At 38.9% G+C, this 24,718-nt stretch overlaps 2 protein-coding genes and 1 long non-coding RNA gene across 10 annotated transcripts in view; 2 read left to right on the top strand and 1 right to left on the bottom strand.

Moving 5' to 3' along the window:
- Positions 1 to 543: 543 nt before the first annotated feature.
- LOC111861382 (glutaredoxin 3) lies at positions 544 to 4,920 on the top strand. Its single transcript, XM_023845902.2, has 7 exons — positions 544 to 670; positions 757 to 859; positions 1,454 to 1,615; positions 2,981 to 3,247; positions 3,510 to 3,616; positions 3,703 to 3,813; positions 4,606 to 4,920. Exons 1-7 carry the CDS (start codon positions 621 to 623, stop codon positions 4,787 to 4,789), a joined length of 984 nt encoding a protein of 327 aa, XP_023701670.1. The 5' UTR covers positions 544 to 620; the 3' UTR covers positions 4,790 to 4,920.
- Positions 4,921 to 5,153: 233 nt separating this feature from the next.
- LOC111861383 (probable tRNA pseudouridine synthase 1) lies at positions 5,154 to 13,903 on the bottom strand. 4 transcript variants are annotated; one of them, XM_023845903.2, is made up of 6 exons: positions 13,613 to 13,899; positions 11,445 to 11,525; positions 10,473 to 10,610; positions 10,022 to 10,142; positions 7,784 to 7,929; positions 5,154 to 5,990 (listed from the first exon to the last, which is right to left on the bottom strand). In XM_023845903.2, the coding sequence occupies exons 1-6, from the start codon at positions 13,803 to 13,805 to the stop codon at positions 5,794 to 5,796; spliced, it is 876 nt and encodes a 291-aa protein (XP_023701671.1). In that variant the 5' UTR covers positions 13,806 to 13,899; the 3' UTR covers positions 5,154 to 5,793. The 4 variants fall into 4 exon arrangements, with proteins under 4 accessions (XP_023701671.1, XP_023701672.1, XP_023701673.1 ...); XM_023845904.2 differs by having other exon boundaries at positions 13,643 to 13,895; XM_023845905.2 differs by having other exon boundaries at positions 13,710 to 13,862.
- A 148-nt stretch (positions 13,904 to 14,051) lies between these two features.
- LOC111861381 overlaps positions 14,052 to 24,718 on the top strand; it is a 19,017-nt gene continuing 8,350 nt past the window's right edge. Inside the window, exons 1-4 of one of the 5 annotated variants that reach the window (XR_002842230.2) lie at positions 14,052 to 14,078; positions 17,218 to 17,327; positions 18,471 to 18,622; positions 22,214 to 23,747. This is a non-coding gene — a long non-coding RNA (uncharacterized LOC111861381). Of the gene's footprint in view, positions 14,084 to 14,164; positions 14,334 to 17,217; positions 17,328 to 18,470; positions 18,623 to 22,213; positions 23,748 to 24,718 lie in introns of those variants that run through there. The other 4 variants (XR_004512673.1, XR_002842232.2, XR_002842229.2 and 1 more) reach the window with 4 other exon arrangements.

The raw sequence follows: 24,718 nt of genomic DNA, 5'->3' as shown, positions 1-24,718 counted from the left end.
ATGATCACTTTGCCTCATCACCAGCATGTCTCCAAGTATCAGAATTTGCCCATCGTGGTCCGAGAGACCATTTATAGCAGAACAAACTTGGAATTTGTTATAAGCATTCTTGTCTATAAAAAAATGATCAATCAATGAGACAGAAGTAGTACTTATTCTAGTTGGAAACTCAATTATTTGTGTTAAATTATAAGTATCTAATAAAGCTTGTAATTCTGAAGGGCTTATAAAGCACAGAAATAGAGTCTAATTAAATGAAGAAATAAAGGTGATAAAACTTCTGCGCCCCTACGTGCTGCCATCAATTTGGAACTATCAACGTCTTACATGGTCTTACATATTGGTCACAGAGCTCATACTCTGGTTCGCTCTGGTTCTTATTACGCATTGAAGTTCACAGGCGATAATCCTCAGTTACTATATAGCGCTTTGTAGTACTCGGGTGATCATCGTAGGAAGATCCGTTGCGTGGGATTTTCTGTGTGATCCGCGGATGGTAGTGTGTCCGATAGGAGTCAAAAGGATCAAAAGTACTTAGAAGTTGGAATAATGGGGGGAAAGAGAATAGACCGAATAGACCGAATAGACGGTGTAAGCAGTGTAAGCAATAGTGTTGGGAAATGGTTCTTCGGGACATTTTACAGAAGACCGAATTTGAAGATACTATAAGGTTCGTAAATTATCACTACTCAGTGTGTATATCAATTTTTAGAATTTATGTAGCTAGCACATTTATTGAATTTGGTCTATTTTCAGTTCAGATGACCTAGTTGTTGTCCATTTTTATGCTGATTGGGCAGCACAATGTGGTCCCATGAATGACGTACTTGAAGAATTAGCCAAACAGGCAGAATTGAAAGTAAGTTAAAGATTACAACTAACGTTTATTTGTTGTATTTGTACATCGAAATTGTGTCATTAGGAATGTGTAAAATCACGAAATATGAAATGAAATAAGCTGTAAAAAAGGGAACATTTTTATGGGAAATTGCCAGTAGCAATACAAATAACACATTCTTTATAAAAATAATATTTTCTCCAATGAAGAATATAATAATAATAGATAACCTGAGACACAGATTAATACTTCACACTCTCAAAGAGTTATTTCATGAGACTGTAATTAGTACTGAACTGAATGGTAGCAAGCATTACCTGAATTAAGTTTAACCTTAATTTCCTCATGAATCATATTTTGATTTGTTATTATTGTTCCCACATGTTTGAAGTTTGCCACATTTTCAAAGGATCTGTTAGCTATCTTAATATTATGATTTTGTGCTCTACAAGTTTGGCCTTCCTTACATATAGAAAATTAGGCCAGATGTTCGAAACTGATCATAATATAATTTGTTTATGTAGATAAATATTTGCCACTTGAGACATGTTTTAGACTTCATATACAAACTTTTATCAATAGTTTTATTAGTCATTTATTGGTGTTTCATTTTAGTGTGTCAAGTTTGCAAAATGTCCAGCTGAGGACTTGCCAGAAGTGTCTTTGAAGTACTCTGTTTCCGCTGTTCCAACATTTCTCTTGCTTCGGAGTGGCTCACTGTTGGACAGAGTTGATGGAGCCAATGCAGCTGAACTTACAAAGAAAATTAACCTACAGGTTAGTACAGCATGGCACAATGTTTTGAGGTCTTGATGCCAATGGCTGTATCCTTTGTTCAAGCTCAATCCATAATGTGCAGTCAGCACCCATTTGGCACTCGTGAGTTTAGGCCTCCATGTTAACAAATCAGCGATCATTGTGATGATGTAGGTAGTGTTCATGAATTCACCAAGGCAATGGATCTGCTTGCATTGTACAGTTAAATATTTAAACTTTTCATGACTATTTTATGCTGAATGCAAAGTATGTTTTCTGACTTAAAAACTAATAAATTTGTCACCCCTAGCATAAATTGGATTCTAAAGGGTTCTGTCAATGGTGGATAAGACACAGAATTACTGAGTTTTGGGACTTTTTCCATTGTCTGGAATTCTAGGAAATAGAAAACATGATGTTTTGGAAACTGGATCTGTTTCTGTCTTTAAGTGAGGAAGGAGAAGACACCTACTGAGTTGGGCTCCTGGTCCAATGATTGGGATTAGCTCTTTCTAAGGGGCCCAATTGAGTAGGTGTCTTCCTTCCTCACCTGAAGACAGAAACAGATCCAGTTTCCAAAACATTGTGTTTTCTATTTCCTAGAATTCCAGATGATGGAAAAAGCACAAAAACCCAGTAATTCTATGTCCTAGCATAAATGTTTGCACAGTTGATTGTCAGCTTGCGCTTATTCTAGAACCTAATTGTATGGTGCTCTGAGTATCAAACTGTGTTAAAATGCAACTTGTTTTCTGATTATTATGTGGTAAGGTAAAGGTGAAGTTCCTGGGCTTAATTAAGTACTGTACCATGAAGACATATGGGGGAGTGGAGGTATAGCTGCACCATTCCTGACCTTCACACTAGATAGAGGTGAGTGGTCAGCCTTTTGCTGCAGTCACCCTATCACCCAGGAAAGAGCCTCCAGTACTCATGGTATAGGAGGATGGGTGCTTCCCAGAGCCAGTCTGGACACTGTGGAGAAGAGAAAAATCTCTTGCCCTGGCAGGAATCAAACCCTTGCTGTCCAGCCCATAGCCCATCACTATACTGGCTGGATTATCCCAGCTCAATTTGGATAAGGTGCAATACTAAACGTGTACACTGAGTAAGTTGACCCTTGTGGTAGCACATCTCACATGTATTTCAGAGGCACCCAGTGTGAATCTCTGTCCTGACTGAGATTTTCATAGTTTTTCTTTCTTCCTCCAGGAAAATTCTGGGATAGTACCTTAAATTAAACCACAACCATTTCCTTCCACATCCTTTCTAATTCAGTTTTCGCCGTTATCCACTGTTATGTAGTCTTGTGTTACTGACAAATAAATGAAATGAATGTGAACCACCAAGAGAGAACTCATATGAAGGAGTGCTGTGTTTGTACAGGTATCAAAATGTTCAAATATCACATCACCTGCCCCAGCCAAACCTGCTGCCCAAGACTTGACATCACGTCTGCATGGACTTATCAATTCCGCCCCAGTTATGTTATTCATGAAAGGAACAGCATCAGAACCAAAGTGTGGGTTTAGTAAATCAATGGTTGCCCTCTTAGACAGCCACGGAGCTCTCTACAAAACGTTTGATATTCTGAGTGATGAAGCAGTGAGGCAGGGACTAAAGTCATATTCGAACTGGCCAACATACCCACAGGTAACACAGCCTTATTTTAATCTAAGTACTTTCTCCCTGTTCAATGCAGAAACAGAATTGAAGAGTTGCTGAACTAGTACAAGTACACAGCTGTTATATGCAGTTTGTATGCTAATATCCAACAGTTTCTGTGCAGTACCCTACTGCTGTTTGAGCCTCTTAATTAGAAAGTTAACGGAACTATGAAATGGATTCAGAATTGTTTTCTTATATTTTCCATAAAAATAGCTGTAAGTAATGTGAGAACTTGTGTTCTCCTCAGCTTTACATCAATGGTGAGCTCGTTGGAGGTCTGGACATTGTGAAAGAAATGAATGAAAGTGGTGAACTACAGAAACTGCTGCCAAAGAAAACAACTTTGGAAACAAGGTACAGTAACTCTGACGACAAATGTCACATGGCTTCACAAACAATAGCGAAATCCTAAGTAATGGTTTGCTTTGTTTGTCTTTCAGACTGAAATCTCTGATAAACCAAAGTAAGTGTATGGTGTTCATGAAGGGATCCCGTGATGAACCACGCTGTGGCTTCAGTAAGCAGCTGATGGAAATTCTAAGAGAGGCTGGGTAAGTACTTAGTGATTCTTATCAGGAATTATTTATTTATTAAATGTGTTGTTACTGTACATGAAAAGTATGGCATTGGAGTGGTCTACACTGTGTTAACATTATACCAAAATATGTGAAAATTGGTCAGTTTTATTTCATATTTATTAATGGCATATTTAATGACAGTCACTAGCTCAAGAGTATATAGTATCGAGTGGGAGGATGGTTTACTAAGGATGTGGAAGGAAGTGGGTAATACCAAGGAATAGCACAAGAAGACCATGGACTTGTGTCGTGGCCAAGATTTATATCAAGCACCTCTTAGGCCAAGGGCACAACAAGGAAATTGGCAACCACAGTTTCAAAGAGTTGTTATCAGCCTGAGTTGAACACAGCAGTGCAAATTGAGGAAACGGCAACACAGTTTCCTAAATATGTGTTGCTAAAAACCTACATTGGTATAATTAGTGCCTCATAACTTCAGACGCGCGGAAAGGTAAATGCTGTTGTGGAGCATACAAAGCTGTACGCTTGCTGTGGTGACATTCAGAGCTACTCCCCAAGCAGAAAACTTTGCCTACAGAGACCAGGAGTAGTACTATACACCTGACAACACTCCAAGATGCTACATTCCAAACAGGTAGTACCCACGCTGACGTAAGCTGATAAGACTGCTCTGCGAGAAATGGTATAACCCCTCTACCACGACTAGAGTTCCGAGGAACTAACAGTACTGAATATAAGCTGGCTAAAAAGTATAAATTCCGAGTAGTGACCATAGTTTCAGTTTTATTTCTTGTTTGTTTGTAGCATCAAGTTTGACACCTTCGACATACTTACTGATGAGGAAGTGCGTCAAGGGCTGAAGACTTTCTCCAATTGGCCAACATACCCCCAAGTATATGTCAAAGGAGAACTCATTGGTGGATTAGACATTATCAAGGAGCTAAAAGAAAGTGGAGAGTTGCTAAATACATTAAAAGGAGAATCATAATACTTCTTCAAACATAGATTTTACATAGTTGCTGCATTAAATGACTGTAGATTCATTAAAATGTAATTTTCATCTTCTGTGATGCTAAGAAAAATATTTGGCTCTAAAATTAAACTTAGTTAACCAGTTTATATGTGCTTTCCTTATTTCGTTACAAAGATGACATGGATTTTGATGAAACTTGATGTGAACATTGTACCTTTGTATTTAAGTGCCCTACTATTGGCAAACCAGTATGTTGGTCTTGCAGTCTTCTGAGGTTGGAGAAAATTGGCATTAGGGCTCTGGGGTGAGAGGTCTGTTAGTTATTGTTCAGATGGGTTCATTGTAGTCCTCTGGTGAGTGCCAGTTCACAAACATGTAATTAAGTAATCACAACCGTATTATCATGGAATCACTTGTTACAGTATGTAAGAACACTGTCGTGGGAATTAGCACTATAATAACACTGTTAGTGAGTTCCAAGTAACTTATGTATCTGTTCTGTGCCATCATGATGGCTGCTTCCCACCAAGCTGTGGAGTATGACGTATATTAGCAAAATGGCTCATTAACACTGGCTTACCACATGATGTGGGGATGATGTAACCTAAAGCCTCCAGCCCACGCAGTGTTATAAATGAAATTACAAAACCATTCCTGAACAAACTCTTTAAAAATGTGTATCTTTCATGTATGTTATTATTCTGTAGGCTAAATTTAAATGGTGCCTGTGTAAAGTTTGTGTTAGTAATATATAACGAACTGCAGCTAGACATTAGAAATTTGGTATATAAAGGTAGATGATATATATAGTGTTGCTTAAAGTGGAACTGCAAGGAGTCTGCAGATTGGATCATGGCAGGCCAATAAAAATCTGCCATTTTGTTTGATTTTGTTCAGAGGCAAGGAAAGGGTTAATAATAAATATTTTAAGAGTTTTGGATCAACTGACATTTATTCATGTTTGCAACTCAAAAAGGATATACAACATACTTGACATGTACCTTAAAATGAACCAAATATTATCTTGATAATGAAGCTTCACATTTATGCTTTTTCCTAGGACGTTTAAGAAATTCTCCATGGGATTCTTTTGCCTTTTTAATTGCTATCAAAATATTCTGCATTGTCCATTCGTTTGAATCCAACATGTCTTGCTCCATAAATGGACCTTGCTGGAATCTGTGAAGTTCTCTGACATGAGCACAGCTTCCTAATGCTGAAATATAGAATTTGAAACATTCTTTTTTAATCGCATGAAGACCTTGTCAGTGGTACCCTGCCTATCCATGAAGCAAGATTTAAATAGATAATTAAGTCTGCTGTGCACTGATGACCAGAATATTTTAATTTTATATCGTTGGAATATATTGATAAATAAAATACATTCTCTGGCAATGAAAAGACCACCGATGTTGCTGTTATCTGTTGGTCAAAAGAAAATACTGACATAGTCTAGGCACGAACTTAAAACGTTTCAAGAGACATGGTATGGCTATTTGGCTGACCATGTTTTTGAAACAATATAAACCGACAATCAGTTAAGATAACTGTTGCAAACTTGAGGTTCTCACAGTGATCTGTAGTTATTAAAATGATTCAGCCGCAAAAGTTATATAGTTTAGAATTAAATGAGAAATTGATCACAAAAGCAGAGTAGGTAAGAAGTTTTGAAAGGAGATGATTGTAGTATACTTCAAACTAGTAAACAGCCTTTATCTGGAGAGACTGAGGAAAACCTTAAATAAACTGAAACAGGACAGCATGTAACCCAGCTGTGGGAATTCCACTTAATATTTCTAGAATATGTAATCTAGAAAGTTACTGCTGTGCTCGATACCATTACATGAAAGTACTTCTTCGCTTTTGTCTCTAACCTCATTTCAGAAATACAGTGGAACCTTGCTTAACGAGCATAATTCGTTCCAGAATCTTACTCGTAATGCGAAACACTTGTTAAGCGAAACAGTTTTTCGCATTTAAATTAATGTAAAATACGATAATGCATTCCATGCCGAAAAAAATACTCAAAAAATTTTATGTATAACGTTCATTCAAAGAAAATTATATATACATTGTTAACGAGCGTGGATCATCTTCATCTTTTCTTCTATGCAGAATGAACCAACCTGGAATGCGAATTCGATTTGCAGAAAACAAAAAAAGAAATCAAAATAATTAGTTTATTATTTATGATACATATCTAATTCTTTTTTACTAGAAAGCTGTCTTGAGACATTTGTTTTTGTCGATGCTTCAAAATTTGGTGAAAATGTGACACAGCATTATCATTAAATAAATTTGTAGCGCACATAGCCACTGCCTTATTAGGGCGATGCTTCTCAATGTACAATGCAACAGTTTCCCATGCTTTCAGCATTTCCCTTATTGTGCCAGAAGATTTTGCTTTGCTGTTACCTCCTCTGACAAACTCTCCTCCACAAGTTCTTGCTGTGAAACACAATGCAACTCAAAATCGTGCAAATCGTTGATGTAGACCAATTGTATGTGTGTGTTACATTAACCAACGCTCACACCTCGTTCTCACTTTTCAATGATTTTATGTTTCATTTCTACAGTTATTTTTATTCTCTTATGGCTGTCTTTTTGCGGCTTTTTCTTCGGGGACAATTTTGCAAGAGTTATTAAACTTGGCACAAAAAGATCACAATATGTCTGAACACAAGTTTGGAAAAATGTGTGATCACAAGCGACACTAAGATGCTAGCGGAACGACTGCTAAACACAGAGTGATGTAGCAAGCGCACAATCCGGGACTTCCCCTCTCATCACTCGTTAAGCGAGGTTCCACTGTATATTTTCTGTATCATTATAATGTATCTGTGGAAGCACACAACAGATGCAAAGGGGAAAAGTTTACTTATTTTTCAAATTTTAATTTTAACTTTGTCATCATTTTGAAGAGAATTATGATAAAATGACAAAAAAGTATGATATTTTAAAAGACAGCAGCAGCATATCCCCTGCTAATCTTACAGCTGCTATACTTACCAATGCCAAGATCATGTACCAAGCTTCGAACATAAAAACCTCCACCACAGTGTACCTCCAGTGTGAAGGATGGTGGTGAGAAGACAGTGCACTGGATGGCATGACAAGTGACAGGACGTGGGTTCAGATCCACTGATATTCCAGCCCTGTATTCAATATAACATAATCGGTTAACTGGAAAAGGGAATCGTCCCATGGCTGAAAAGTAGATATGTTCCCCTTTTCATTAACTTGATTCAGTTATTACATCAAGACTAAACCAGTGCATATCAAGTGTTATAAGTCTGAGGTTTTCATGGTAGTAGCTCACATTGTGGTCTTCTGAGTTCTGATACCATGCAGTCTTGTAGGTCAATATCAGTGTTTAGAAGGAACATGCTGCCTCCATCGTCAGGGTCAAAGTGTGTAGGGTAAGGAATCAATTGAGTTATACAGATAGTCTGCAAGGGAGGGGGAGAGGAAATATAACCTGACGTAGGCCAACAAGAACAGTGCCAAGGAAAATGGTGCTTCTGCTAGAGTCATGTGTTGAGATATGCAGTGGGAATGTATATCATGCTTCACAATAACTTTTCTCAACATGATTACAGATTAGAGTAATGTTGCATGTGAGAAGCAAGATGAAATATATGTTTTATTTAGTGGGGGTGGAGTCCAACTGGGTCCACTCGGCACAGCGGCCACTGATTGGCCTATTGTAGCCTGCGCCGGGTGATTATGATGATGGAGAATTTGGTGGAATGAAGAATGGCAGGAGAAACCAAAGTACTCGGAGAAAACTCACCCCAGCGCCACTTTGTCCACCACAAATCCCACTTGACCAGACCCGAGATCAAACCCGGGCCACCGTGGTGGGAAGCCAGCAACTAACTGCTTGAGCTATGGCGCAGCCAAGATATATGTTACTGCTGTTCCAAAAATACCCACTACCTTCTGACTGTACCCAACTCCCCATCAGTTTTATCCTACTAGGGCAAGTATACAGACTCCATATGCAAAGTGTACATTATGTAGGTTCTGCAGTTCTCGCACCAGTGATTATGAAAATTTCTATTTTCTGGAATATAACCATGTAGTCCATTGAAAGTCAACAAACATGTCACCTCCATCTTCAGGATTGAAGAATAAGCCACGAAAGAAATCAGTTTCCCACCCGCTTTCACGATGGTTTCTTGCTCGGCTTATTCTTCATTCCTGAAGATGGAGGTGACACATTCTTCTGAAACGTTGACTGACTTTCAGTGGATTAGGCAACATTAAATCTGATAAGTTAGAGGTCTTCAAAGTGTACATTATGACATTCTGTGGTGAAAGTCTGGCCTCTATTTTGTAGACACATATGAAATTGTACAATTAGTAACTCAAGTTCCACTTATAAATGACTATGTTGAAATCTTAAAAAACCTACTTCAGTTCTGTCCAAGATGATTGTGAAATATTACAGATAAAATAACCAGTAGTAACTGGTGTCATTTCTTATTTTCGGTTCTTAGACCCTTTTGTCATTAAGCAATGCACTGTTGTACTTCATCTAATGTTAAAATTTTTTGATGCTCAGTAAGAAGGGCTGAAGTCAAAAATCATTGTGAAAAGCATAAGTTAACTAAAGTACCTTTATACCAATGATATGCCACTATTTCTGACCTAAGGTCCAGGTTCCATGCTTGTAACTTTCACTGTATGACTACTCAAGCCTTTAAAGCTGTTTAGAAAAAAAATGAAATGGCCTGAGTCCAACTTGACATTTGGCTTAAGGCCTTCAAACCCAACACTGAAATATTCAGGCAGCTACCTCACCTCAACCTTATGCAGAATGTCTCTTAAGACCCACCTGGCTTCCTGTTCTGTGGGGCTGGCAGTCCCTTTTCTAGGCATAAAGGACCCCACTGACAAGTTAAACTGCTCAAGAGTCTTACCTGTGCATCTCCATACATCTTAATGGCATGACGTTTTAGTAAAGGAAAGAATGAATAAAAGGAGTTAGTGTCATTTATGCGTCTTTTCCAACTGTGTAGGTTATAGAGTGTAAAAATGACTGGGAAGGATATGGAAGGAAGTGGTTGTAGCCTATTTTAAGACACTTGAAGAGAATGAGGAACAGCCTGAAAAACACTGTCATGACATCTGAAAGATGAACGGAAGTAAGAGGACAATGACTTTAGGAGAATGGAGTGGAAATAAGGGCAGGATAAGAAAGGACAGTCATTATGTCTCTGTTAAGCATGCTGATAGGCTTACCTTGTTAGATCAGCTATGCGGCGGCCACGCAGCTTTAGAGCAGAGTATAATGGTGGAGTCTGAAGTATCTCGCCATGATATCTGGACAGTGCTGCTTCTAACATCTGTCTCGATATATGACCTATGGATGCGTACATGAGCAGTTATAAAAACTAACTTTATGGATTAAAATAACACTTTTAAACATATTTATAAATTTAAGATGACTGTGTGTTGGAATGTGATGCCATATTATATGTCAGAAAGTTATGTGTTTTGGATGAAACCACTGCCTCCATTTTCAGGGTACCCTGAAGATGGAGGTAGCAGTTTAATCTCTGACAGACTACATGGTATCACATATCAGAATACACTTTAATATGTATTTAATCTAATTCATAATTTGTATTTAGATAAGGATAGGGTCCATGTATGCCTTCATGGTGCTTAGACACAGAGTAACTTTGCTTACTATAGGAGCATTCCTGTATTATATTTCCAGTCTCATTGTAGGTATCGGTGGCAATTCCTAGATGACCTGTCACGCAATACTTCTTGTTTCCATGTAGCAGTCTGGGGAGGATCTTGCATCCAAAGCCAACACCAACAACTGGAATATGAAATTATTGTGAGCCCCTTCCATACAGTGTTATTGAGAATCATTGGGTAATTCTCTGTTTTGAAAATCATTTTCTTCTGAAATGTGATGCTGTGTAATCTGGTAGATGGGTGTTGTTTTGGAGGAACATGAAGCCTCCATTTTCAGGGTATCAAGATATAGAGTTGTACATGCCTAACGAACTACACACCATGCCATCTCAGCGGACAGTAATCTTCTTACCTGCTGCAGCAAGAACCTCAGATCACACATGTGTTTTGATATCAGTACAAACAAATTCTTTTGCCATCTGTTGGCAACTAATGATTTCTGTCTTTCTTCATCATATTTTTAAACTGTCACTTCTCATACTTCTTGTATAAACAGTTTTGTACTTAAGGTTACCTCAGAAAATACAGAATGTTGGATGATAGTTACACACACTTAATATATACTTTAATCCTTCCAAGAAAAATAGAAGCAATGGAGATTAAGTTTCTGTGTAGTCGCAAGAAATTAACAAGGGACAAATTATGAAACCAGGACACTTAAATACAATCTGAAGAAGAAACATTACACTTAACAATAGGTTTCCTATTAGTGCTTCAAAGTGAAGATGGTGGGAATACGTAGTACAACAGACTGTAGAGAAAGACTGACCACAGATGTAAGCCTGTGTGAGGTTAGGGAAGAGTAAAGAAGGCTTTGTTGTAACAGAGAAGGGATGGACACATACAGAATAATGGGATAACCCACCCTGGTAATATACCAATATATGATTAATCCCAACTGGAATAGAGACAATTTTTGATTAGTTTGTAATATCGGTTCTGAATAGTTCAGTACCTAGAACTCCAGTTGCTGTACTATCCAGTGTTCCACCATGGCCGACTTTCAGAGATGCAGGATGAACTCTGGGTTCTATGCCTAAGAAATCAAGAAACTAATAGTAACAATATATTTGTAGACTGCAAATTAACAGAAGCCTCTGCAATCAAGTTATAACATGTGGACAGTACCATCTCGTGTGCTTAATTCTGTACAATGGCTAGCAATTCAAGTGTCGGAGTAAACAGGGCTTCTCTATCTTATGACAGGTTCCGGTTCAAATCTTGGCCCAGAAGCCAAGCATCAGTGTTTATAGAAATTCCACTGCCCACTGAATTCAGTTAATATCAAACTTCAATCATACAGACAAAGTATGACAAAACCCATTGAAAACTATGGTTAACTGGTAACTTGACACTTTGTGGCATTACTGAAAACTATGCTTTTTTAAGATGTGAGGTTTTCACAGCGGTGACTATGAAGAAAGCTGTCTTCTGAGATGTGGCGTCATGTAGAAATTGTGTTAACCGGCGTTTTGGAGGACATAACGGTCAGTTTTGATGTAGTGTCACTCTTCACCAGGGTGCTTATAGAGGATACTATGGATCTGCTAGGACAACATTTCGAAGAAGATATCTCGAGTCTTCCGCCATATCCAGACTACCTCATACTTCATCTTCAATGGCCAGTTCTATGAACAAACCGATGGTGTGGCGACGGGCTCGCCACTGTCTCCGGTCATCGCAAACTTATATATGGAGGACTTCAAGGAGAGGGCACATGACTTGGCCCCACACAAGCCCCGCTGCTGGTTTCACTACATGGACGATACCTTCGTCATCTGGCCACACGGTCCCAACAAGCTCAAGGACTTCCTGAACCACCTAAATAGTATCCACCAGTGCATCCACTTCACAATGGAGACTGAAATTGAGGGCCACCTCCCCTTCCTGGATATAGATATTTACAGGAGACCCGACGGTTCTCTGGACCATAGAATGTACTAAAAATCCACCCATACAAACCTCTACCTCAACACTGCATTCCATCACCACCCTTCCAACAAGCAAGCTGTACTTTCCACATTGGTGCACAGGGCTAGAGCTCTATGCAATCAAGACAACCTACATGCGGAGATGATACTCCTGGGGGATGTTTTCAGGCAGAACGGTTACAACAACCGGCAGATCCACAGACTTCTCAACCGTTGGCCAAACATCAGTTGGCTCGAAGATAAACCGGACTTGGTTGCCTTCCTGCCTTATGTTAGGAATGTATTCAACCGCATTAGCAGAGTGCTGTCCCTGCACATCATCAAATCAGTGGGCCTGCCTCCAAATAAATTATCTAGTTTCCTCCGGCCGGTCAAAGATAGCCTGGGACTAAGGACACCAGGTGTATACAGTATCCCACGCGAGTGCGGCAAGGTCTATATTGGGCAGACAGGCCGTTAATGTGGACACGAGGTTGAAGGAGCATCAGCGGCACATCCATCTTGAACATCCACTTCCAGACAAGTCAACTGTGGCTGAACACAGCATCGATTTAGAACACCACATTCAGCTTCAGAATACCTCCATCCTTGGTACCACGACCCATTATATGGATCGCATCATTAGGGAGGCCATTGAGATTGAACTCCATCCCGACAATATGAACAGAGAGGTGGGGTTTTGTCTCAGCAAGTCATCGAAGCCTCTCATCTTTTCCCTCAAGTACCTTCGAAATACGGCAGACCCTATAGGCCACTCAGGTCCATCGCAGCCGCCAAGCTACAGGGTTAATGCCCTCCATTTAACCTTCCCTTCTCTCCTCCTAACACATACTCTATAGTCTATACCAGCTCTGGCCCACTACCTGCTGGCTACTCCACCAGACCCTTCCCCTCTCCTCTCTACTATTTCCCTATGTAGCCACACTCCTTCTCTTATACAGCTGTGTTTACTCGATTGGACTCAGTCTGTTGCACCTGCTCTGCTGCTTCGCTCGCGAATTTCTTTTTGTCTTCTACCCTGAAGATGGAGGCGATACGTTCCTCCGAAACGTCGGTTAACATAATTTCTACACGGCGCCACATACCAGAAGACGGCTTTCTTCTTATGCTTTTTTTAATTTCTGTATAATTGGACAGCATATTACAGGCAAATTCTTTACAGTACCATGAGACAGTGATATCGAAACTGTACCTAACCTAAGAGTTTCACAGTAATAATAACCTTTCAGCAAAATTTCTTTTATTGTCTCGAGTACTTCAACGGAAGTCAAATTTTTAATTTTATTTACTGCAAAAACTCCTCGCTGAAGGAGTTTCCTGCATTCTGAGTTTGTAAAAGTTGGTACAAATGCACTTAAGAAACGCACATTACGAGATACACACATCCCAACTCCACATATAAAATATTTTGAAGCCTAAACGGCATGGGTCCTATAGACCCTATTCACGCTATTGACATCGACGACGGCTCGGATCTCGATAGCTGTGACATGGAACTGACGTGAATATCCAAAGAGAATCGCCACTGAGAAAGACACCATGGTAAGCAAGTCTTGGGTACTGATAATGTTTCCTGAGTGTGCTGAAGTATCTTTGGAATTAAGATATGTTATGTGATTGGCTAGCAAAGCTCCTTTTAAAATGGAGAAGGAAGTGCGGTAAGGTAGAAAATTGTGTTGTTAAGAATTTTGCCTTTATTGCTTTGTAACGTTATCAGAATTGAAATTTTTATATCAGTTTAGATGTACAATACGTCAGTGATATATATATATATATTATGGTCGTAGATAGCAATTGCTAACGCATTTACAATGCGTGGACATTCAGCAGCTTTTAAAGTGTCTGTAGAATGGTCGTGTTAAGTTAATCGTATGTGTTCCGTTTTAAGTACAGTTTTATGGCTTAGAGCGCAGGTGAGATGTTCGGTGTGAATTTACACTGAAATTTGTGGTGTAAAAGCGAATTAAAATCCAGAGGCCCAAATATTCTGTAATTTAACGAGTTCTAGGAATTCCATTCCTATTGTGCAAATTTCTAAATTGATTTTTTATATAAGGGTGTGGGCAGTTCCCACTTTCGAGGAAAGTTCTTCAGAATATTATTTTGGCAGTCTCTACGGTCTAACCAAATTTAACCGTGAAGACAGTCAAACAATTGTCGGGAACAAAACATAGTTGTGGGGCACAGAAACTATACAACTCAACTTTCTTAAAATTAAAAAATCTGTGAACATTGTCTGCCTCCTTTCTGTTCCCATCTGATATACCATTCTTAAAGCATAATTGCCTGGTCAGAGCATTTGCCAGTCATTTGTGGAAGGTTTTTTCACAAGTAACATAAAGAGGAAACCATTGTGAAACGGGAATATCATATTAATTACCTTGTAAATAATTCTGTTAATTTTTCTGAATAAGCATTTTTCATTTTTCTCTATAATGAATTAACTCAGCCCATATAGTCTCTAGGCTAGATGCTGGATGACTGGGGAGGGTGAGCTTAAGTCCTGGTGCAAGTAAAAATTATTCTGTTTTCCACTGCAGCATACTGGCTGTGGAACTCAACCATTTTGCTGTCCAGTAGGTAATGAAGGTTCATAGAGGTAAAGGGTCCTCATGTGAAGTCAACTACTCTGAGTTATTGCTGCATTAGTATGTGGAGTTATACGTCCACTCTCCCATACATCATCATGGAATGGTGCTTAATTGACCACATGGATGGCGTTACCACTCCCACAGTGAACACCATTTCATGTAAATGTGTCCATTAATTGCTGGTGGGAAATCACATTGTAAATGTATGGCTCTAGAAACCCTTTCCTTCATTTGAGTAGATGGTAATGATAATGCTTATATGTCAAAGCCCATCTACTATGCAAACCAGGATGCCATACTTTGTATAGGCAACCATACAGAGGAAAGCCTCATGTTAAGTATGTTGAATGTACAATCTAGTAATTTTCTAAATATGATTTAATGGTATTGAGACGTGAAAAGGTCTTGAAGACCGAAGTTTGGTTTGTGAATAGGATGTACAAACTTAAAGACACTGTAACAAATATATCAAATGACAGTATATATATTAAATACTAAATGCGAATACAATGTAAGTCCCTGGAGGTAATAGGCCTCCGGCAATCAACTAATCAAAATCGTACAGCCCAGGAGAAGAGTGAATCGACTGAACAGTTCAAGCTTCCACAACAGAATGGATCACCCTCGTTGGACCTCAGCCGTCCAGAACCAGGAAGTGGAGCAGTGGAATGGGGAAGGTAGTAAAAAGGGGGACGCGCTCTGACATAACGCAGACACTGCATTACAGTATGTGTCTGAATGACAGTGCTCCCTCATTGTTGTAATAGATAGAGTATATATATTTGCAACACATCGATCAAGGGGGATTTTGCTTCATAGCCATTGCTTTTTAAATTTGTTTTATAATGCACTGTTAGGAGAGTGAAATCAAATAGAACTGGAGCTGAAAGCAGCACTTCTGTTGGCATGTCAGTAGCTTGACTGTATAACTGAAAGAGATCTGTAGGGGAGGTATCATCTCTCACTAGTGGATAGCATTGTTCTTTACAGTGTAGAGGGATACAACTACGCATTTGTCACATTTTTCTTCCTATGTATATTTTTTAACAACCAGAGTGTGAGATTAGATGTTCTTATGGCAGTGACAAAGAAGGGACTGAGTGAAGCAATAGAAGGAGCAAGGAATAAAGTAGAACAATAGTCTTGGCCCTATGAGGCAGTAAAACAAATGGCAGAAAAGGTACTACCTAATTGGAAAATTCCAGGGTGATAAAAGTAAAAGGTAAAGTTGTCCCTGTGCTTAACTAATTAAACATTATGCATTAAGGCATATTGGATGTGTAGATCCACATTTTCTTGACCTTGACACTAGCTGGAGGTGAGTGGTCAGCTTCACGCCTCTGCTGCTTTACCCCCAGGGAAGAGCCCTGGTACCCATTGGATAGGTTGGGTGAACCCCAGAGCCAGTCTGTACGACATGAACAGAAAATTCTTGAACCTACTAGGACTCGAACTCCAACCCCTAAATCGTACAGCCTGTAGCCAGGCGCTATAGTGAAATGAATCTAAATGGAATAAAGTTTGGGGACCTGAACCTGTAGGATGTGGAAGGAAGGAAAACAGAATAATGAGCATGCCCCCTTATGAGGGCAGAGGGAGCGGAAGTGTAGACTACTCACACGGTCCATTGTGAAACAGGGTTATAAAGACTAAGAAGGTTTTGGTTCTTTCACCCTGATTCCCGCTGACATGTTCATATGTAATTTGCATCTTTTGCAATTATTTCATATTGAACATTTCATTTTTAGGGTGTAGAGGGGACGAAGGTTGAATCATAAAATTTGAGATGGTAAAGTGCAGTTTTTAAGGGGAAAGTATCAGGTAATATATTTAAATGTATTGTCATGTATAACATTGACATTTGTACTTGAAAACGTTTGCAGTGCCATCTACTAGCAAATTGGTATTGCCGTACGCGTACAGTGCAAGGGAATACGTTTCCAACCAATAGCATAGAAGTGCATATCTGTAATCTGTAATGCTGACGAATGCGGTTACATTTTGAGGACGGTGTACAAAGACGAAATGCTGTGTTTGATGGTTTTCACGCCGTGCTCTAAATAAATAGCATTTTTAGGTATATTGTGTGAGTAATATTTAACAGGTAGTATGGGTGTTTACGTTTGGCTTTTGATATTGCTGTACATTGGATGGTTATGTAAGGTCAAGTGTTGGAATGGTGTTTTTATGTCATAATTTCATTTAGCTTTTAGGGCCTGACATCTGTGAATAAGAAGGCTTAGGTCCATTGTAATGTGACACCATGTGGTCTGGCATCAACTTGTGAGAAACATAACTTCATCCAGCTTGGGAAAGGTATGTTCGCAGGAGTATTGCACCATTTAACTCGATGTGATTTTTTTTACTGAACGGTCTTGAAAATGTTTGGGATAACAGGCGAAAAATTAAACATGGTCTTCTGCACAGCCATGTTTTTCTATCTTCTTGTGTATTAATAATTTGCTACAGTATTAACTCAGTCTCTGCAGCTGTCCTTTTTGTGTATGCACATATAATGATGATGGAACCATGAAACCACGTCTATACACTTATGGACAGATGTTTTATATCCTGTAAACTTCAGACTTTGGTAAAACAAACTTTTAAAATTTGTTGCTAACAAAAAGATCATAACTGATGCACAGATAAACCATAATGATCTTATAAATGAAAACATCAGCATTTATATAAATAGATATTTAATCCCATCTTAATTGTGTAGGGTTGTGGCCGATTTCTTTATGCGTGTGGGTGACATGATCCATGAGGGATAATTGGGTATGTAAGATATTTCTTACTAATTGCCCAGAGAAGTTAGTTATAATTACATGTATATCATTTATTTTGTCATAATGCCCATACCACATTTCATGAAAATTGGTCAGTCATTTCATTTTTTGGATATGGGCTCGTGCAGACAGAATATGGTGATATAAGTCCTTCTTTACTATTATTGCTTTTTAATTTATTTAAAAGTGAGAAATGTGGGCAAAAGACAGCCTTGTTTGAGTTACTACATACAACACAGTTTGCACTCTGCAAATTTAATATAGCATCTGATATAAACATAATCATGTGAAGGATTTGCAGCCAAAATTGTTTCCCATATTAAAGGCATGTGTGAAATATTTCTTAAAACTTTGGAATGTATGATGCAGTAATTTGGAATTTTGTGCCCCTTTGGTTATGACACAAATATTTGCTGTTATATTTTAAAATAATTTCGAATATGTTTGTATCAAATATATTGAACCATAGTAAATACTGTGTCTTTCTGCATTCTGTTGTATTTAAAGAGTGACTTAGATCTCTTGCTCTGTAAAAGAGAATGAGGCAGTATGCTTCAGCAAGAGCATTAACATTTTTGTCTCCCTGTTCTGAATTTGTGCCCTTTATTTTATAATACAGAGTATTTTACACTGATTAGCAAAATATGAAAGCTTTACTCCTTTGTGACAGGAAACACGAATGGTGTGATGTTCTACTATATTACCTTCGAAACACTGAGTCTTCGGGAGATGCTTGGGAACTTCACGGGTGCTTGGACCATTCTGGGATGCTTAAGCCAAGACGGGGTTTAGAATTCCACACCTTGAATATTAAGATTTCAGGTATTTATTTTTAATTCTCTATTCATTTAGTGTAAAATTAAAGAACATTAAACTCCATCCACCCAAAAATAAGTGAATTTCTTTCTTCCTTGCTGCAAAGTGCCAGAGCCACAGCATTATCTAGGTATGGAAATGTTGCCTGTCAAGACGGGGTAGTATAGGTAGTGTTCATTGAAATGTTTTAGAGTTTTCACAAAGTTTGAGTCTGGCTTTTTCCATTTTGAAAACCGTAGATGTTCGAAACCTGTTTATGTGCTCTATCTGAAATTTGCAGAACTTTGTACTTACAACCACGCTACACTTTCTCTAACTGTACAGCTGCAAACATGGTATTCTTAAGTAAAGGGTGTTCAGTCATTGAGGAAACCTGGCAACAGGGCTGAGTGGGCACAACGTTCCTCACAAATTGCTGCTGTAACTGCCAGTAGCAGAATGAGTCATTAACACTCATAAATGCGGGCCGTCAGGTGGTTTGCTCTTATCACTGCAGTAAATCGCATTAATAGTTGGTCTGTGTTAGAGGTGTCAGTAGGCGGTAGGCGTTTATACTGAAATGAAGTTCACTATTGAACAGCATATATTTATTGTCAAAACTTAAAAAAAATGTATTCATAATTTTCATCGTAAATATCCTGATTCACCAGTTCCCACAAAGTTGTGTGTATCCAAGCTTGTGAAAAAGTTGTGGGCCACAGGTTCAGTGTGTGTCATAAAGAAGCAATCAAAGAAGATTGTGCCAACTGTAGAAAAGGTTTCAGGATATTGCGGCACGACTACAGATCAGTCCTTGAAAATCGTTAAGACGTTTAGCACAGGAAACCGGTGTTTCGCTAGGATCTGCTTTCACAGCCACAAAATTTGTCAAATTTCACCCATATAAAATAACAGTTGTGCATGAGCTGAAACAATCAGATTATGCAACAAGAATTCATTTTTGCATCTGACTGCTGCAAAATGTGCATGTTGGAATCGTGGATCCCCAGCTTCTGTTCATGACTGATGAAGCATGGTTTCACGTTAGTGGTCATGTCAGCGCACAAAATGTAAGAATATGGAGAGATGAAAATCCTCGCGCTATACAGCAAGTTCCATTAGGGTCATTCTGTGTGAAGTCATCCAGATAGGTCGCTCAACCATTTTTTACAAAAAAGATGTATTTTGTACACTTATTTCTACATATGTTCATACTTCAAAAATATTAAAAAAAATTAATCTGCTCAATTCTCCCGGTATAGCTGTTTTTATAATGGAAAGAAAACGCATTTTTGGCTGAAATGGAAGTTTGTGTTATCTTCTATATCTCGATAACTATTGAAGCTAGAGACTCCAATAAAAAACCGATCTGTTCCTCATGATATGGGCCACAAATCTTGTCATTACAAGTGTTTACTCAACTCACTTCCTCTGGGTATAATTTGTAACCATTCCACTGTGATGCAACCTATTTAAAGGAAATTAACTTTATTAATTTGAAATTTTTAATTGTTCATAATGAGATGCAATGAACAAGTGTAGTGAGGCATAGGTCCATTCTTGTATGTAAGAGTTAGCGTCTTCCCACGTTTACAGCAGAAACAGGAAGACACCCCGTCACGGGTTTCTTAGAATTGTCACATGCAAGTGTAACTAGGAAATCTTTTGTGAATTCAATACTTGGCAGCTTGTGCATGCCATAACTTAAAAATAGTGAAGGGTTTATATCTCAAGCCACGCTTCATCTTTGTCAAGATTCTGACAGAAGTACGTCGGGGCTCAGAAACATAAATGCCTTGTAAGCTTTAAATGGAGTGGAGGAATACTTAATTAAGATACTCCTTTTTATGTGACCAATCACTAAAATTTTAAGGGTGTGACAAAGCAGAGACGCCGAGGGAACAAGGACTTGATGGTTCGAAGTGAAATCAGTGTTGAAGCAGTCACACACTGGGCCCCGTAAAAATTAGACGTAAAAGTTGTCAAAGGAGTCACACACCGGGCTCTGTGGGAATCAGAAGTAAAGTCTCACACTCCGACCCTTGAGGAAACCAGATTTAAAAGTTACAGGCCAGATCTCGGTTAAAAAGTGGTGTGAATCTTGTAGAAACAAGAAGTGAAGTGCATCTGATGGTAGTCAGTTGTACAGTGTTAAGCGTGACTAAACAAGTGTCTACTAATAATGATAATACATCTGAACTTGAAATGTGCTTCTGTAGTTTGTGTTTAATTTCTTGCTTCTTTAAGTTGTGGCCCATTTAAGGCTCTGAGATAAGAGAACTCAGCTCTACCGAACCAACCACCACACCTCTTCACAAATCAATTAACCCTGAGATAAATTTAGTACAAGAAAGAAGATAATAAATTCGAGTGCAAAGAGAAGGTAGGTGAGAGAGAGTACAGTTACAAATTAAGCCTGAAACTTACCTATCAGTTTTGGGGAAAAAAAGTATTTTTGACCTTCAAACACAAATGGGAGGGGGAAGTATCAGATCTGTGGTTTCTGCCCTTTGTTGTTGCCTACGTGGGAATATAATCACGTAGTTTTGAACCCCGTACCTATTTTCCCAAATTTTCCAGGGGCTTCCAAACTTTGATCTGGGCCAAAAATTGGCCATTTTTAACATCTCATATCTCCGGTGGAAGCTTCAAAAAATTTTTAAATTCGTAGTAAATAATGCTCTATTCTAGAGTAACTTGGAATTAAAATTATAACTTTGATATTCAAGTAATAGCGAAGTTTTTATAATGCAAAAGAAAACATGTTTCAGCTGAAATGGAGGTTTGCGTTATGTTCTATATCTCAATAACTATTGAAGCTAGAGACTCCAATAAAAAAAAAACAATATCTTCCTCCATGTCTAATTAAGCTTGAAACTTACTTGTTGATTTCGGAAAAAAACGCTGTTTTTGACCTTAAAGACAAATGGAAGGGAGAAAGTATCAGGTCTGTGGTTTCTACCCTTTGTTGTTTCTTATGTGGGGAATATAATCACATAGTTTTGAACCCTGTACCTATTTTCCAGGAGCTTCCAAACTTTGCTCTGTGCTCAAAATTGGCCATTTTTAACATCTAATATCTCCGGTGGAGAGTGTCGCATAATTTATTCATGCAATGCAAGGGATGTTTGCAAGCAGAAGGGGGTCACTTTCAGCATTTGTTATAAAGCACGGTAAGTTTGTGTTATCTTTTTACAGTATTCTTATAAATGTGTGCATGTACAGAAACTGATGTGAGGGAATCAGTGACTTGACTGCACTCTCGCTAGTGGCAAAGAGCACAGTAGTTGCAGTGAAACGTTGTATCCACTCTACTCTGGGGAGAATGTGCACATTTATCAGTGCTAATGACTCATTCTGCTGTCAACAGTTACAGCAGCCATCTGTGAGGAATGTTGTGCCCACTCAGCCCTGTTACCAGGTTTCCTCGATGATTGAACGCCCTTTATATTAATAATTACTTTGTATCCTGAGCGTGGATGTTACTAGATACAGGGTGCGGCAGCATAATTTGCTGATTTGAATTTGGCGCCAGGAAGCGAGGTTTGGCCATTAGAGGGTTTGGATGGTCTCATTCGAACAGGTGGGTCAGGAAGTTTGTTCTCCCTTCCACTTTAGTACCGAGAATGTGTTGGACAAAGGAACAGCACGCGTTTGCTGTAGAGGCTCACTTTTCTAATGGTCACTCGATCATCGCCACGCAGCGAGCATTCCGCACGCACTTCAATATTTCCTGGTCAGCAGTCGATTGTTACGTGGGCAAACACATTCAGGAGAACTGGCAGTGTGGAAAAGAGAAGATCAGGGGAACGGCCTTTCAGATCACCTGAAAACATTTTTTTTGCCATCTCCTCAGCACGCAAGCATGCAGCTGCCCTTGGAATGTCTGATCATTCTGTGAGGCGAATTCTTCATGATGACTCCACTTTCATCCTTACAAATTGGCTGTGGTGCAAGAACTCACTGAACGCGATTTTGCTGCTCGGCAACGTGCATGTGAAGCGTTCCTTGAAACTTTTCCTGATGATGCGCTTGTGTGCTTTAGTGACAAGGCTCATTTCCATCTTTCTGGATGTGTGAACAAGCAAAACATGCGCTACTGGAATGATAACAATCCCTGAGAACTTCATGAGAGGCCCCTTCATTGTGAACGTTTAACTGGCATGCACTGTTGAGAATAGGGATTATTGGTCCCTACTTTTTTGAAGAGAATGAGGTTGCAGTTACAGTGAATTCTGTTCGCTATGTGAAAATGGTCGAAGAATTTTTTTGCCAAGTCTTGACGAAATGGATGTTGGGGATGTGTGGTTTCAGCAGGATGGAGCCACGGCACACACTGCATGAACTACAATGGACCCATTAGAGAGAGAGCTAGTCTCGATTTATTATTCATAACTTGCCAGAAACATTCAAATTTCCCGCTGTTACTTGGTAATTGAATGTCCCTGATGTAGGACATTCATTCTCATCAACTTTTCACCTAACAGAGATCACATGACTGCATTTATTCTTCTCTGCCATACCTTATTTTCTACAGCTGTAAAGTGAGAATGTGCAATGTGTGCATGAGTCTTGGGAATGCTATCTTGCAGTAAAGAGAAGGCGAGGCAAGAGGTGAATAGAATAAATAATGTATTGAACATTACTGGCTTGTGGGATGTGACATTATATAGCCAGGTAGAATGGTACCAAGATTTCAGAGGAACCTGCTGCCCCATCTTAAGTTTCCACCTCAGATTGTTCATAAATATACACTGTTGCGGTCTTAGGTAATTATGTGTATCTGTGTAGAACCCTGCAAGAACTGGTTATCATCACCGTCATCCTTTAGCTCCCTCTGGAGCATAGGGCAATAAGAAAGTGTCGCCATCTCACACAGTTCTTGACAAGTTGTTTAGTTTCTCCCCATGTCTTCCCAACAGCCAAGGCTTCCTCTCGTATTGTTCTCTGCCAACTCCTCTTTGGTCTTCCTCTTTTCCTGTGTCCTTGTGGATTCCATTTCATAGCCTCCTCCTCAGTTGAAATTTCCTATCGAAGAGAGTGGCCGATCCAGTTCCATTTACATCTGGTTATCTGTTCAGTTGGGACATGCAGTAGCGTAGTTGGTTGAGGCACTATGCTACAAGCTGGAAGGTCACAGGTTAAAGTACCAATGAGGTCATTGGATTTTTTCAATTGACCTAATCCTTCTAGCCGCACTGTGGCCCTGGGGTCGACTCAGCCTCTAACAGAAACGATTACCAGGAATATTCTTGGGGGATAAAGGGCGGCTGGTGCATAGGGTTGACAAACTTGCCGCCATCTATGAGCCAATTATCTAGAAAATATGGGAACCTCAACATCTCACGGCCCTATGGGCCTCCACGGCCTGTTACAGGGTTACCTTTATTTTTACTTACTTTTATCTGTTCAGTTATTTTTATTTCATTTGCTGGTTCCCATAGTTCATTTGCTATTGTAGCTGGCCATGTCGCCTTTACTATTCTATAGAGGCGTCAATTTACAGAACTTTGTAATTTTCTGCATTTTTCCTGAGTGACCCATTTTATTTCTTACATCTTATATACGAGACAAACTCCATCTTAAGTGCAACAATTTAATTGTAGTTATTTCTTCTTCTCTTCCTCCACACTACATGTTTCGGCCCTAAATGGCCATCATCAGGTGTGTATTCTTACGTAGCTGCTACACTGCCCGTAGTTTAAAATTTAAAATCACCAGTCTTTCCAATTGCATGTATGTATAAAATCTTTGTTAACCTACACGCGTCAATTTGATTTCTAAAATTGGCACTTTTTTAAAACTTCAATTCAAATTAAAATGTCTATAAATTTTCTGTTCTTTTTCTTTTTCCAAATTTTTTTAAAATTAATTTTCTTTTTTCGGGGTACACGTCCTATGTCTATAGTACTGCAGCGGCCACTTCTTGTTTTATCGCTGTTCAGGTATTGTTCTGTGTAGGCTCCCTGTGTGTGTCGCTGCTTATCTTTAATACACGTATAAAAGTGGCCACTGCAGTACTATAGACATAGGACGTGTACTCCGAAAAAAATTAATTAAAAAAAAAAATTGGAAAAAGAAAAAGAACAGAAAATTTATAGACATTTTAATTTGAATTGAAGT

This window comes from Cryptotermes secundus, unplaced genomic scaffold (assembly GCF_002891405.2).
Source record: "Cryptotermes secundus unplaced genomic scaffold, Csec_1.0 scaffold289, whole genome shotgun sequence".
NCBI classification, from domain to species: domain Eukaryota; kingdom Metazoa; phylum Arthropoda; class Insecta; order Blattodea; family Kalotermitidae; genus Cryptotermes; species Cryptotermes secundus.
Note: the sequence above shows the minus strand (reverse complement) of the source record. Positions and strands in the feature narration are given on the sequence as shown.